This window comes from Martes martes, assembly GCF_963455335.1.
Source record: "Martes martes genome assembly, chromosome: 3".
NCBI lineage: Eukaryota > Metazoa > Chordata > Mammalia > Carnivora > Mustelidae > Martes > Martes martes.
In genome coordinates this window covers 160,117,858-160,134,326 of record NC_137890.1, presented here as the reverse complement: position 1 = coordinate 160,134,326, position 16,469 = coordinate 160,117,858, and the positions used below count along the sequence as shown (strand labels likewise).

General features: G+C 37.5%; 1 protein-coding gene across 2 annotated transcripts in view; it reads left to right on the top strand.

Annotated features, from left to right (window-relative positions):
- The window catches only part of DAW1 (dynein assembly factor with WD repeats 1), a gene marked incomplete at both ends in the record, with an annotated part of 41,795 nt that overhangs the window by 491 nt on the left and 24,835 nt on the right, over window positions 1-16,469 (top strand). For both annotated transcript variants that reach the window (XM_080799356.1, XM_080799355.1), the window contains 3 exons: window positions 9,679-9,751; window positions 13,127-13,271; window positions 15,193-15,251. In XM_080799356.1, coding sequence (XP_080655482.1) covers window positions 9,679-9,751; window positions 13,127-13,271; window positions 15,193-15,251 — 277 coding nt within the window. The remainder of the gene's footprint in view (window positions 1-9,678; window positions 9,752-13,126; window positions 13,272-15,192; window positions 15,252-16,469) is intronic.

The following is a 16,469-nucleotide window of genomic DNA, read 5'->3' as shown; positions in this document are numbered from 1 at the left end:
AGTATGAAAAGGAAAATGCATATGCAATTAATTGAGTGTCCGCATTCCAGATCACGCTTATCAGTTGACCAAACACGTTTATTGAGGGCCTGCCACCAGGCGCCCTGTGCCCCAGGGCTTTCAGCTTAAAGGTCACAGTCCTTGATTCCAATGAGCTGAGGAATTTCAAAATACACCCACAGAACCCTGTAGTTTTAGAGTGGGACAAACTTGTCTAGTTGTCTTGTTTCACAGGTGAGGACATGGTCACCTTTGAAGAATGAGTGAAGACCACTGGTCACCCAACTCGTTAGGTGTAGAAGTAAGGGGAGAACTCTTGGTTCCAATTCAGAGCTCACTTTAAAAATAAGAATAGGGGCTCCTGGGTGGCTCAGTGGGTTAAGTGTCTGCCTTGGGCTCAGGTCATGATCCTAGGGTCCTGGGATGGAGCCCCTCATGGGGCTCCCTGCTCAGCGGGGAGCCTGTTTCTCCCTCTCCCTCTGCCTGCCTCTCCCCCTGCTTGTGCTCTCTCTCTCTCTCTCTCAAACAAATAAATGTTAAAAATCTTTAAAAAAAATAAATAAAAATAAGAAGAATACAAAATTTAAAAGTCTACAAAACTTGCCACAAAGCAGTAGATGACCAAATATCCTTACGGGATGAGAAGGTTGGGCTTCCCTGCAACAGAAGGCCTGACATTAACTCTCACCCATGTGAAGTTAACATTTGTAGTAAAATCATAACTCATTTCCTCCCTCTTCGAATTACAATTAAAATAACACGAAAAGGCCCTAGATGTGAGAGGTAGCACGTGGGAAATTGTAAAGAGCTTGTTCTCTCGATGCATTCACAACTTTGGCTATGCTTGGTGTAGGCTGGGCTGATTCCCATAAATAGACGGATATGTGAATGACTGGGTTTCATTCATCCCTTTGCTGTGGAGTGTAGGTTAGGAAGATGAGCTCTGGGATCATAATATCTGGCTCTCACCGTATACAGATTTTGTAGCTTGGGCAATTTGTTTTGATCCATCAAGTCACATGTTGATAATAATGCCCGTCTTAACCTGTCTGTTGACCCTTTGCAGCTACTCTCCCATTTACCTCTTTCCCTTCAGAGCAAACCTCCTTAGAAGAACAGTGTCCTGATTTCTCTTCTCTTCTGTCTTGAACTCACTCCTGTTGTGTTTTCACCCTCGTGGCTCCACTGAAACTGCGCTCCTTAAGATCCTCAGTGATCTCCAACATCACTCAATCCACTGGCCGCCTCTGCAGCCTTCTTGTCCTGACCTGACAGCAGCATCTAATGCATTTGACCACTCTGTCCTTTGGCTTCCAGGACACACTGGTTTTTAATCTTACTTTATTGTGGTTCCTTCTTCATCCATCTTATTGGCATCTCTTCCTTCTGATCTTAATGTTGGAGTGTCCCAGCACTCTGCCCTTGGACTTTGCTATCTATACTCATCGGTTAGGTGATCTCATCTATTCTCCCTGTTTAAAAACCGGAGGGAGTAGTCCTGAGTACCTCTTGGCCTGCCTGATCGTTCATTTGGATGCGCAATGTGCATCCTCTGCTGTTTTTTTTGTTTTGTTTTGTTTTTTCTCAGTGCTATCTCAGGGCAACGTACCACAGTTTTACCTATGTATTTCACCTAGTCACCCCAACTTAGAATTAAAGCTTCCTGAGGTCCTGGACTTCATCTATTTTGTTTATTACCGCATCTCTAGCACTTAGAGTAGATGGAGACAGGTCAATAAAGACGAGCTCACCTATTTGTTGAATAAACAAGTTTAATGAGATAAGCTGTGTTGAGTAGAAAGCCTTGAGCTCCTCCTGAAGTGGGAGTAGGTGAGACAGATGATCTCTAAGATTCACTCCAGCTCTCAAAGTCCGGGATTCCAATGGCGATCTCCCATTCAATAAGGCTTTGGACTTAAACTTGCAACTATTGTCTTAATGATTATCTTCTAATGAAGTCATATCACTTAGCATGTTAGACAATTTCTGAATTCCAGTCTTTGGTGAGCCATGCATTATATGCAAGTTTCCAAGGTACTACTGAATAGCAGGTGGGTGTTGAAATAACATTATCAAGGAGGAAAAAAAATCACTCACCACTGAATCATTCTTGTGTTACCTTTATCCCTTCTGCAATTTTGTTTAATCTCTTAGTCCCCAGATTTCAGTCCTCCTACTTTCTTTTGAATAACATATTGGTCAGGAGCATTCCACGTTGGCATCCATGGAATTTGTCCCTCTCCCTCCTAAAAGTACATGGCAATAATATGGCTAATCAAGCATGGGCATTCTCTTTTTATCTCATTCATTAATTCATAAGCTCTTCACTTCATGAAGAGTAGGTGTTGCATACGTGCTTTTCAACTGACTCAGGCATGACAGTCTTTGTCTTTTACTTCTTGTGTGTAGGCCCCTAGTTTTTTGGGCCATAAGAAGGAGTTAAATAAACATTAATTAGATTCGTTAATATTCTGAGCACTCTAATGGTCTTTGTTGGTTGAATGTGATGGGAGTAAGGAACACTCACATCTTTTGAAGCTTGGTCTTATAGCACATTGCAAAATTTGCGGGGGAGAAGCTTCTTAAGTGTTTTTGGGAATCGTACCTACTGCACAAAAATTCATGGAGAACATTAAGATACTGTGGGCAACAATCACTGAAGAGCAACATGTGCTCCTGGGAGCATCTTTGTCTGTCTTCTGCTTGTGTTCTTCACTATGCACAACCCAGCTTCTGCCTTGATACTGCAGCTCAGTGGTCATGGGGAGGGTGAGCATTTGACCTTGATGTTTTTTTAACAGCGGGACTGTCCAATGCACAGGTTTCCGATTTTGCACTTTGTTTTCTAAATCCATCTGTATAGTAACCCAGCTAATTTTTAGTAGTCGACTTTAAAGACTTTAAACATTTTTTTATTTTATAAGAAACAAGATAACCGTGAAAAAAAGAATGCAGTAGTTTGTGAATTTGCTAAAATTATTTAGTACATTTCCTTAGAATAGTGCTAATTCTTTCCAACCTTTCTCTGAGTTACAGATTAAGATTATATAATTTACCCACTGTTTACACATCTTTTATTTACTCAACTATTTATCGAATGCCTACTTTCCTTAAGAATAAATAGTGCATATTGAGTACTCATATATAATGCGAAATACTTAAAATTACAGAACAGGAAGGAAGCAGTCCTTAATGATAGTGATACCTTAAGCTGACAGAAACTTTGTATGTTATTTGAGTTTTCAAATAACCTTATGGAGATCTTGATCTTGATCTTCAGGAGTTTATATGTTAATAATGTTAATCTCTAACATTTTTCTCCCTTTTCCTCCATGTTCTAATTTCTCTCTCTCTTTTTTCTATCTTAAGAGTAATATTTACTTTTAACAAAATTCTGAAAAATACATAAAAGGATAACTAAAAGCATGCTCCGCCCACTGAAGGTATGATGGCTTTTTTTTTTTTCTTTAAAGATTTTATTTATTTATTTGACAGAGGGGAGGGATCACAAGTAGGCAGAGAGGCAGGCGGTGGTGGGGGAAGCAGGCTCCTCACTGAGCAGAAAGCCCTATGCAGGGCTCCATCCCAGGACCCTGAGATCATGACCTGAGCCAACGGCAGAGGCTTAACCCACTGAGCCACCCAGGAACCCTGGTATGATGGCTTCTTGTAGGGAGCCACTTGACATGTCTACCACCAGTAAGAACTCCTATTTCCTCAACCTGACTAGTATTTAGTATTACCAGTCTTTGCCATCTTTGCAATTCTGATGAGTAAAAATTATATCTCTTTTTATATTTTGTATTTCTTTTCCCAGGTAAAATATTGGGAATATTTTATTTTTGTCTATTGATTGACCATTTTCGCTCTCTGTTTGCAAACTGGCCTTTCCTGCCTTTTGTCCATTTTCTTTTTAAAAATCATTTTTAGGCTTCTTTATAGTAAGTTCTTTAAGCTTTGTATTTATAGTTGAAATTTTTTTGCTGATTATTATTTATCTTTAACTTTGTGGTATCTTCTCCTGCATAGAAGCTTCAATTTATTTCAGACAAATGCATCATTTTTTTCTTTTTTAAGTGTTGAGTTTCACATCATGCTTAAAAAGCCAATTGCTGGGCACCTGGATGGCTCAGTGCGTTAAGCCTCTGCCTTCGGCTCAGGTTATGCGTGATCTCAGGGTCCTGGAATTGAGGCCCAAATCAGGCTCTCTGCTCAGCAGGGAGCCTGCTTCCCACTCTCTCTCTGCCTGCCTCTCTGCCTACTTGTGCTCTCTCTCTCTCTGTTAAATAAATAAATAAAATCTTAAAAAAAAAAAGCCAATTGCTTACACTAAGATGTAAATATTGTTTTGATCATTTTGTATTTTGTTTTTAATATTAAAATTTCAAATCAATCTAGAATATATTTTTGTATCTTGTGTGGTAGCAGTCCAGTTTTATAAAATTTTCCCAAATCCAACTCATTATTATATCATTATTTATTGCATAATTTATTTTCCCCATTAATTTAAAATATTACCTTCAGTTTATTTTTAAACTCCCATATACAAGTGATTCTTTTATGTTGATCTAAGTCACACTTATGTTGACTGGAGTCACACTCTTTTGTTTTACAGTCTGTTATAATATATGGTAAATTTTCAAATTCCAAAAAATAAAGTCATTATAATTACTTTAATCCATAGATTGATTTGACATGTTTATAATATTTTCTTTATTTTATTTATAATATTTTCTCATCTAGAAATGTGTGTCCTCATTTATCACAATTTTCTTTTATGTTCCATAGTACAACTAGGCCTTGCACATTTCTTGTTAATTTTATATTTAAGTGTTCAATGCAATTCTAGATGTGATCTTTCCTTTACTCGAACCTTCCCTTGTCAATGCATCTAATTCTTACTACTTCCAATCTTCACTGTTTGAATTTTATTTATTTTTTTCTAAGCCCTTTAAAATCTTTTCTGCGGCGCCTGGGTGGCTCAGTGGGTTAAAACCTCTGCCTTCGGCTCAGGTCATGATCCCAGGGTCCTGGGATCGAGCCCCGCATCGGGCTCTCTGCTCAGCAGGGAGCCTGCTTCCTCCTCTCTCTCTGCCTGCCTCTCCACCTACTTGTGATCTCTGCCTGTCAAATAAATAAATAAAATCTTAAAAAAAAAATCTTTTCTAAAACACGTGACATATAAATAGGTTTTTAAAAAGATTTTCACAATGTTGTAATATTTTGAAAAGGTTAGTTACAGTTGTTTGCCTGTGTCCGGGTGCTCTGGTCATTAAAAGCACATGGAATGATTTTTTGGTTCTAAAACCTTATACTTCATTACACAACAGTTGCTTGGGTTTACCTACTTAAGTTGTGCCAAATCTGTGCAGCATGACTGTGTTGAGATGAATTCCTCCCAAGAGTGCAGCTGTGCTGTCAGGTCAGTGGTGATGTCTGACCCCGGGAAATAAGCTCTGTAGGAGAAGCAGGATTGAGGGGGAAGATCCTGGACTTGTTTGAGGTACAGGCGAGATACCCACACATCTAGAATGCAGAGGTCTAGATGGGAAAATTATAACTGGTAATTGTTGGCATACTGATGGTAATCAGAGTCATGGGTACGGATGAATTTATACAGACAAAAAAAATGTAAAGTGAAGAGAAAATTCCTAGACCCGAACCCTAACCTAAATCAGTATTTAAAGGTCAGTCGTAAGAGGAGGAATCCGTAAAGGAGAATGAAAAGTAACAAAGTAGAAAAAAGACAGAGAGATTTCATAAAAGCCAATGGATAATTGTATTTGAAGAAGGAGATTTGGTCATAGTGTTGATTATTTTTGAAAGTCTGTGTGTCGTAAAGATAAGGACTGTCAATTGCATTAAGCATTCTGGGGGTACTCATCCAATCTTCTGTCAGTTAGCTCGTGTGTTCAACAAGCTCTGTTTGAATAGTTCCTGTGCACCAGTTTCATGGTAGACACTAGGGATAAAGAAAAGACAGACCCAGGAGGGCATAGTCTGGTGAGTCAGATGTGGAGAGGATGGAAAACAGAAAGATCATAAAGACAACGGGGAGGGGCAGACCCCTCTGAGGGAGAAATGAAGGCCAGAGAGGGGAAGGTGTAAATCCATTTGACAGTGTTGCTTGTACTTGAAGCTGGCCAAATCATGTGCTTACAGTGCATAAATCATCATGACTCATTCCAAGGAGGGTCCTCCTGGAAGTATAAAGAAGCATATGGTTTTCTTCTCAAAGATGTTATAGTCTCACCAGAGAGAGAAGGCATAGATGTAATTTAAGTAATACAAGGTGACTATGTGTCACAAGGCAGTATTTGATTATTCACTAGATAATAAGAAATACTTAATAAGTGTCTAGATGCCAGGTGCTTTATATACGTATTATTTAATTTCAACCAGAAAAATGAAAGTATTATCTATAAATGAGAAGACTGAGGTATAAAGAGATTACTAGTATCATGAAATAAGTAGGGACTTGAGCTGGAACTCAAACCTGGATCTGTTTGATGCCACGTACATGCCTTTTCAACTCTGCCTCATTCTGTCTCAATGGTTCAGTGCTCTAGAACATAAATATGTGTTTGATGGAATTTCCTATTTTCTATTGATCTAAAATGCTTCTGGAATCACATCTGTTATATCAAATATATGATCTTAGGGGAGCAATTCTCAAATTGTAGGAGGACCCTTGGGGGCTCTTGTGCCTTTCCAGTGGGGCCTCAAGGCCAAACCTCTTTCGATAGTAACAATAAGATACCACTTGGTTTTTTCACGATGTTGACATTTGCATTACTGATTACAAAACACTGGGAAGTGAAATCTCTGGAAATTTAACTCCACGTCAGGCGGTGGCAACAAACTTTCATAGGGGTCATTGTATTCCTCACTGACACAAACTGGTGATAGCACAAAAAACCCCCTCAGTTTCACTTAGGAATGCCCTTGATGAAGTGGTAAAACTTACTAACATAGTCAAATACTGACCGGGGAGTACTTGCATTCTGCCTGATGAAATAGAAAGTTCTCATTAAGCACTTCTGCTGCACAGAGATGTTTGATAGCTGTTTTGAGGAAAACACTTGTATGGTCATGTGACTGAGAGATGAACCAGCCATTTTCTTCATGGAACACCAGTTGTACTTGAAAGACTGAAAAACAAATGCAGCTTTCAGACTTGGACATTTGGAAGACATTTTGTTTGCAAATGAGCAAAATGAGCCAGGAACTTTGAGGTCAAACTGTCAGCATTTCTTGCCGGTGATAAAATTTGAGCCTTCAGGCAAAAATGAGAATTTCAGAAAACTTGGATCTACCACCATGAGTTGGGCAGCATACCGACCCTGAAAGAGTTTTCTGATGATGGATATTGGTAGTGATTTTAACAAATGTGATTTTTTGGGGGGATATTGTATGATGATATATGTCAACATTCAGAAGATGTGTATAACTCAGTAAACGAATATTTCTCAGATGTCTGATGCATGATCTGAATATTTTTCAGATATCTGATGCATGATAAATCATACATGAATAAAAGATCCTTTGAAAGTGTGAGATAGACCAATGGATTTTAATAAAACAGAATATGAAGAATTAATTGATGTGGTTTCAGGTTCTATATTGCAACCAATCTTTATGAATTACTAGTTAAGTTTTAATGCAGTATTAAAGAAGATTATCTATGATTACCTGGAAATGTAATTAAAATAATTTCTCATTTTCCAACTACATATCTGTGCATGGCCAGATTTTTTCCCATATACTTCATCTGAAACTCTGCGTAGAAACTGCTTGAATGCAGAAGCAGAGATGAGAATCCAGTTGTCTTTCAATAAGCCAGATATTAAAGGCACATGCTAAAGTGTAAAATGAGGTTACTCTTCTTATTTTATAAAATGTTATTTACATTAGCATGCTATGACTTTATTATTATTATTTTAAAGAAGTTTAATAAATAATTTAAAAATTTCTCAATTTTAATATGGAAAATATTACAAAAACAAAAACTCTTTGGTGTCCTCAATAATTTAAAGAGTATAAAGTGGTCCTAAGGCCAGAACTTATGAGATCCACTGGCCCATATTTATAGGGGTAGTAAAGTAAAGTGGGTAAAAGACTCTCTTTATTTTTTTTCTCCTAATAAATTATCTCTCTGTTGTTCAGAATGAATATATTCTATTGATCTGTCTTCAAGTTCACTGATTCTATCCTTTGTCATCTCCCTTCTTCTATTGAACCTATTCAACAAGTTTTTCATTTTGCCCATTGAACTTTCTCATTCTATAATTCCCGTTTAGTTTGCTTAAAAAAACTTTTATTTTTCTGGGATTATTTTATTTTTTCATTTGTTTCACATGAATTTGTAAGTGGTTGTTAAAGTATTTTCGACATCTCCTTTAAGGAGGTAATCAGATAATCCCAGCATCAGATTCACCTCCATATTCATGTTTGTTGATCATCTTTCTCTGGTTCTTGGTGTGATGGGTGGTTTTTTAATTATATCCTGGGTATTGGGGTCTAGTGATTGTCTTTCCTGTTTATTGTATCCTGGACATTTTGCTTCTTATGTTAGGAGACTCTTGATCCTATCTGAATCTACTTTGACAGGCCTGTCACCATGTTTAGATTTAGCGTAGAGGTTCTGTCTCCTTTGTGGGCTTCAGTTCCAATGGCAGCTTAAGTTTATGAGCCCTTGCAATGTTATTCTGGTCTGCTTCATTTTTCTGGTGCTGCAAAGTCTCCGGCTCAGTTCCAGCTGGTGCCACCTGCAGGGTAGAAGTAATTCCCAATATGCCTGCTCTCACTGAATAACCTTCCAGAACAGTGTGGGGAACAAGACTCTAGTCCTGGTGACACCATTGGTTGAAACCGTTTCAGTACCTGGTTGTAGAGTGGGGTCCAGGATATCCCAGGACTTCATTGTTGTCCCTTCTGAGGGTGGATGAGGCTGACCACTAATGACTTGGTTGTGAAATGGGTTTTGAGTGATCCTGGGACTTCCCAGTGGCTGCTAGACAGATTGGATAGCCCCCTGGGGCCCCAGCTGAGGATGTTGAGGAGGCCTGGGTCTTTGTGGCCAAGCTGCTGCAGACAGATCAGATTACTGCTGGTGCCCAGCTTTGCGGGGGGACTGGGACAGGGTTTCTTTCCACTGGGGGATCAGACTGCCTAAGGAGCCCTGGTTATGGAGCAGTGTTTAGGGTTCCCCATTAGTTCTTTGTCTGACTTCCCTTTGTCTGGTCCTTTGACCACAGAGAGCAAACTTTGCTATTGCTTGGTTTTTGTTGTCTATACTTTTTGGTGGTTCCAGGCAGCAAGTTGCTCTGGTTTCCAGTTCAGGGGTATATAGGAGATAAATAGAAAATCCAGGGAACTCATCACACTGTCATTGCTCAAGTCCTGAGACCTCTAGCCAGTCTACCCTCTATCCAACCTTCAATTATTTTAACATTGCCTGTTGAGTAATTTCAAGGGTGTGTAGCTGTATTTAGAGGAAGCACTAGGAAAAAGTGAGTTCACACTATCTTGTTTTAGAATCAGACATCACTGCACATGTTTTATGCAGAGAAATTCTAAAAATTAAAAAAACAAATAAAAAAATGATGGCAAAGTAGATTAACTTTTGACATTGTTGTCATCCTAAGTGGTTTATAACATGTTTGTTTATTTTTATAGGAATTATGTTGGAATATGAAAAGAGTGGAGAATTGAGGACCAAATCCATAGATTTGCTCAACCTCAGTTCCAGGTAAACTAGCTACTCAGTGCAACCTGGGTTTCGTATCCAGATTTTTTTTTTTTTACTGGAAAACACTGACCCAGGATGATGTGTGGATGAGCTGCATGAACTCAGATTGCTAGAACAATGTTCTAGTGGTGCTGTATTAATTCCTGCTTGCTTCAGTGAGTTCCACGTGAATGTCTTGCTGGGTGGGGAGGACATGGGAAAAGGATAGTCAGTCTGCCCTTTTTTTTTGCCCTAAATAGACCTGTTTTTATTGTTTTTAATCTTTTTGTTTAGAATAGTTTTAGAAAACTGTGAGTACAGGAGTTCCCACATACCCCATGCCCTGCATCCCCTATTATTAACATCATACATTCGTGCGGTACATTGGTCCTAATTAGTGAACCAGTACTGAAACATTCTTGCTAACAAAAGACCATATCTTATTCAATTTTCCTTGTTTTTTGTTTTTTTCCTATTATCTCTTTCTTTTCCAAAATACCACATTACATTTCATTGTCAAGTCTCCTCAGGCTCCTCTTGGTGAATGATCTCTCAGACTTCCCTTCTTTTTGATGACCTTAACATTTTTGAGGAATACTGGTTATTGTAATTTTAAGAAGACAATGGAGCCTGTTACTTTCCTGGTAGATAAACAGATCACAGGACTGATTGCATTCCATCCTCCTCATTAATTGTCATGGGGCAGAGTTAGGAAATCCTCTTATGAGATCATACTGCCCAGAATTCGTTCTCTTTAGGAAATCCTATGCAAAACTAAAAAAAAAAAAAGAAAGAAAGAAAGAGAGAGCGAGAGGAAAAAAAGAGAGAAAGAAAGGGAAAAAATAAAGAAATCAATCCTAGGCAAAACTCCACTTTGAGAGACAGAATCAGATTAGTGATTATCCTGCAGAAACCCATGTTCAGATAAAGTAAAGAGAGTTTGAGTGGGAGAAAATTTTCAAATAGACCAAAAATACCATGATACCTGTTTCAGAGTTGGTGACCCAGAGAAATAAGGGATTTCCCATTGTGACTGTCCTTCTCCTTTGTCATGATTATCTGGGAGGGGAACAGAAACTGATAGCCAAGGGACCTCTCACATAACTGTAGTTAAATAGCAGATGAGCTGCTCTCGAGTTTTGAAATGAGCCCAAACAACATGGCTTCTCAGAACTGTGGCCACCAGAGAGGTCTGGAGCTTGTCTGAGGGTGAGGACAGGGAGTGGCTCGTGTGGTGACGGTTTACGTTGAGTCCTCTTCTTGTTCCAAGTGACCACACAAAGAAGGTACTCAATTGTTTATTGTTTAACCAAAGAATAAATAGTGGCAAAGATAATGCCATTGAATTTCATGTAGAAGTCATTGTTTTATCTATTTTCGGGGAAGACAAGGTCTAAGATCAAGTCAGGATTGTCAGTTATTTTTGTAACTGGCATATGTTACTGATTATGCCAGTGTAGAAAGTTCCTTTGTTAGACATTCATTTATTGAGTCTGTAATGAAGTTATCTGCACCTTCTACATGCAAAGCTCTAGGTTAGGGTCAATGAGAAGCTATAAAAAATCTTAATCCCGACCTCAGTGAATGTGTTTTCCAGTTTGAGAAACAACTTGTACTGGGTGGGACGTCATGTGAGTGGCACAGATTAATGTTTATATGAGAGAATAACTTTCAGCTACAGAGGCAGAAAAATACAGATTTTATATTTAAAAAGGTGTAGGTCCTTAGGATGCGATAGTCATGCTTTGTATTACATAAATGTCAAGTAAAAAAAAAAAAAGTACAGATGTTACTTCTGGTTCTCAAGAATTTAGAAGAATTCTGCACATAAAAATATTTGCACCATAGGGGACATTCTAGAGTTACTATATTGGAAAAGAACAATTAGAATTCCACAGGCTTGGGATGTACAGATTAAATATCTGTACATCTGGTGAATATTTGGTGAATTTAGATCTTGCTGGGAAATCTGTTTTGATTTATAACAATGGTTGGAAACCTCTCCAAGAGACATTATCATCTTAATTCTTAGGAAACTATAAGCCCTTGGACAACTGACTCTCTTGGAATTTATCAAAGTCATCATTATAAACTGCCTCTGATTCATTTCTGTTCTAAATATTCATTCTGATTCTGATACATTGTACTTCCTGAGAGCTGGGACTGTGTCTTTTACCCTCCCAGGGCCTAAGCAATAGTAGGGTAAATGTTAGTGGGATGACTAGTCTTCCAGCTCAGTCCCTTACGTGGATGGGAGCTCAGGAACTGTTTATTTATGAAGAGGAGAGGCTTGCTTATCTGAGTTTGCATTTCTGAGAAGCAGTTGTTGAGACAGAGGTAGGAGAGGTAGGTGGGTTATTGAGAAGTGACATCTGCGACAGACAGCTAATGAAGCAGAATTCGGCATGAGGAGCCAAAATGACCTATTTTGGTTGCTTCGTGGTTTATAGACATTATTCTTTGTCTTGAACAATTATTCCAGACTAGCAAAATTAATCAGCATTGCCATAAGTTATTTGAATATTGGGGGAAAGTTGAATTCATACTTCTCAGAGCAACTTTTTTTTTTTTTTTGAGAATGATGCTATAGTCCCTATGAAATATTAATCATCATCATTCTTTGAATGTCCATTTTTGGTTAGGTACTTTCTCTTTCCTTAAAAAAATATTTAAAACTTAACCTTTCCAAACCTCAGTTTCTTCATCCCTCAAGTAATTATGATAAAAGCATAAAATTAGGGGTGTCTGGGTGGCTCAGTGGGTTAAAGCCTCTGCTTTCAGCTCAGGTCATGATCCCAGCGTCCTGGGATGGAGCCCTGCATCGGGATCTCTGCTCGGCGGGGAGCCTGCTTCCTTTCCTCTCTCTCTGTCTGCCTCTCTGCCTCCTTGTGATCTCTGTCTGTCAAATAAATAAATAAAATCTTAAAAAAAAAAAGCATTAAATTAGGGGGTTGTTTAAACAAGAGAGTATATAAGGTACAAAATATAATGGTACCAGGACCATTCTGTACGGGTTCATTAAAGAGACAAAAAACAACAACAACAACAACAACAACAAAAAAAAAAACAAACAAACCCAGGAAGAAAATAAAGAGCTCATTTGCAGAGCCAGTATGCACTTGGGCTTCTCAGGTGAGCAAATCATAATTCTTGCACACTTTCCACAGGAGAAGATGCGGTTCGTGACATTCTAAAGAACCTGAGCCACTTTTCTGCAGGCTTGATTTTAATGATTTGTATCGCCCCCCTCCCCGAAATCTCCTAATAAAGCTATGGTGTTTTGACTTTTTATAGATGTGCTTCATAACACCATGCAATTCTTCCTGCAATGCATGTCTATGCAAATTTTGGCATAGAAAAAAAAGTAACACTTTTTTTTGTGTGTGTGAATTTCAGCTCTGATGTCAATGCCTTAGTAGAAGAAATACAAAAAGCAGAGCCTCTAATCACAGCTTCACGATCAGATCAAGTAAAGCTTTTAATACAGAGGTTACAAGATAAACTCAGACAGCACAGCAACCACAAATTTTATCTTTTTAAGGTAATGAGTATTTTAAAAAGCTAAATAGAAGAACTTCAATGAATTAGTTGGTATCCTACCAGTTTGAGACAAAATACAGATTATATTTTCTCTTTCCCTCTGTGCCTCAGATATATTTGCTAAGACTAAGTCTCAACAAATATTTGTTTATTGACTGACTGAATGAAATTCTAACATTTATTTCTTGAGAAGTTAAAGAAAGATTTTTAGTAAGCTTGGCTGTTCTTTACAGTGTTAAACTTAAAGGATGACCATTAAGGTTGTCTTAAGTTATTGAAGAATTAAATTTTTTTCCAGTTGGACTAATACCTAGAAGTTGTATTTCACAGTACATCAATAACTTAATATTTTCTGCTTCCATGTGAACTAAACTATATTTCAGTAAATTATTTATTGATATGATTTCTATAATAATTTAAATGCAGTGCAATTGTACCTATCTTTTTCTAATCAGCTTTTGCTGGTTAAAGTAAAAATATCACAAATATAGTCAATTAGGGACGCCTGGGTGGCTCAGTTGGTTGGATGACTGCATTCGGCTCAGGTCATGATCCCGGAGTGGGGGGATCGAGTCCCGCATCAGGCTCCCAGCTCCACGGGGAGTCTGCTCCCTCTGACCTTCTCCTTGCTCATGCTCTCTCTCACTCTCTCTCTCAAATAAATAAATAAAATCTTAAAAAAAATATATATAGTCAATTATTCAGGACATTTTTAGTTTTTCTTATTTATTTAACAATATTTAATAGTTTATTCTAGTATTGCTTCCTATTACACTGATTTTATTTTTATGATTTAAATAAAACTATAAGAAAATTTAATTATTATTTAGATAATTGACATATTCTATCTGAAAGAAAATATTCAATCTTTTGTAGTCATCCCTTCACTGTATTATTGAAAGATTAAGAAATTATTCTTATGATACCGCTTTCTTCCAGCAGGTGGCACTATTTAACTTCAAATATGAGCTCTATAACTCACAGGACCTTGTAATTTATCCTCCAAAGGGAATATTTTTGATAGGGAAAGGGGACAGTATTAATAATTATACTCCTGCAGTAGAAATAACTGGGTCTGGCCCAGCCTTGGCAATCACTTTATCTATAAACAGACTATCCAATTTATGTATGTTCATTCGATAAATATTAAGCATCCACCATGTGCTTGACAATTGTAGAAATTGAAAGATAAATAAAATAATACATATCCTGACTCTAGAGGAGTTTAGGAGTCCAAAAGTAATAACAAATTGTAAAATCTATATCTAAAACATATTTGGTGTATTTTCTCTATATACTATTCATGCATATTTTCAAAACCTTGTGCAGTATTTATTTACTTCTTTTCTTTTTTTTTTTAATATTTTAATTATTTGGTTGGCAGGAAGGGACATAGAGAGAGAGGAAACACAAGCTGGGGGAGTGGGAGAGAGAGAAGCAAGCTTCTCGCTGAGCGGGGAGCCCAATCCAGGACTTGATCCCAGGACTCCTGGACCCTGGGACCATGACCTGAGCCCAAGGCAGATGCTAAACCACTGAGCCACCAGGGGCCCCCATGTGAAGTATTTAAAAGAAAATATTATAAATTAGTGCTATTTGATATCTTATTTAATATCAGTAATTTATCTTAAAATCAAATTCATGGAAAACACAGATTTAATTATGTTTTTGCAATTATTTGTAACTATCAAATGTCTTAATGGTCTTAATGGTAGAAGACACAATGTATTTTTTTCTTATTTGTTCAAATATTTCAGATTTCAGATATTTCAGATATTTCAGATTTCTTATTTGTTCAGACTATTGTCCGTTTATTTATAATTAAGACAAACTTGAATGTCTTCATTAGTTTGAAGTTAAAATTAATGAGTTAAACTTAATTTTTTTCAGTTTAAAACAAATTGTGATTTCTTTCATTGAAGGTTCTCAGAGCACATATACTGCCATTGACTAATGTTGCACTTAATAAATCAGGCTCATGGTAAGTTTCTCAAATTTATTTATTTAAAATTTAAAAACTTTAGTTTATTTGACTATTTTATTTATTTATTTGGGAGACAGCAAGAGAGAGAGCACGAGCAGAGTTGGGGGGCAGGAGGGGCAGAAGGAGAAGGATAAGCAGACTCCCGAGTGAGAAGCCTGATGTAAGGATTAGTTCCAGGACCCCAGATAATTACTTGAGTTGAAGGTAGATGATGGTTAACCAACTGAGCCACCCAGGTGCCTCTAAAATTTTAAAATTTTTAAATGAAAAAAATTTATTAAAGAAATTATTAGAATATTTTTTATAGCGGTTTAGGTTTATAGCAAAATTGAGCAAATGTACAGAGATTTGCCATACACACCTGGCCCCCAAACACCCTCAGATTCCCTCTTTGCTGGCCCTACATTGACAAACTCATCATTATCACTCAAAGCTCATAGTTTGCATTAGGGGTCACTCTTGCTTTCGTACGTACATTCTAGGGGTTGATGAATGTGTAATGACAGGGATCCCCCATTAAGACATCACACAGAGCAGTTTCTCTGCCCTGAGAATCCTCTGTGTGCCACCTCTTTATTTCTATATTTCCATTTCTAGTCTTTATTTCTAATTTTTAACAACCAAGGAATAGAAATTTCTTTTTTTAAATTAAACTTGTAGATATTTAAGGTGACATAATTTGACATACATATACATAGTAAAGTGATTGTTACAGTTGAGCTAACTAACATTATCTCTTCACAGTTACCACTTTTTTGTGTGTGTGAAGGATGCACTTGAAATGTATTCTTTTAGCATCTTTCCAGTATTCAATCCAGTATTATTAACTACAGTCTTTATGCCTGTGCATTGCATCTCTAGCCTTATTCATCCCACATAACTGCAACGTTATACCCTTTGACCAATGCGTCTCCATTTCTCCCACTCCCCGCCCCTGGTGACTACTGTTCTATTCTATGCTTCTGTGAATTTGACTTTTTTTTTTAGATTCCACATATTAAGTGAGATCAGACAATATTTGTCTTTCTGTGTCTGGCTTATTTTATTCAGCATAATGTCCTCTAAGTTCATCCACGTTGTAGTAAATGGCAGCATTTCCTTCTTTCTCATGGCTGAATAATATTCCATTCATTTCTTGATGGACATTTATGTTGTTTCCATATCTTGGCTACTGTGAACAATGCTGCAAAGAACATGAGGGTTCAGATAGCTCTA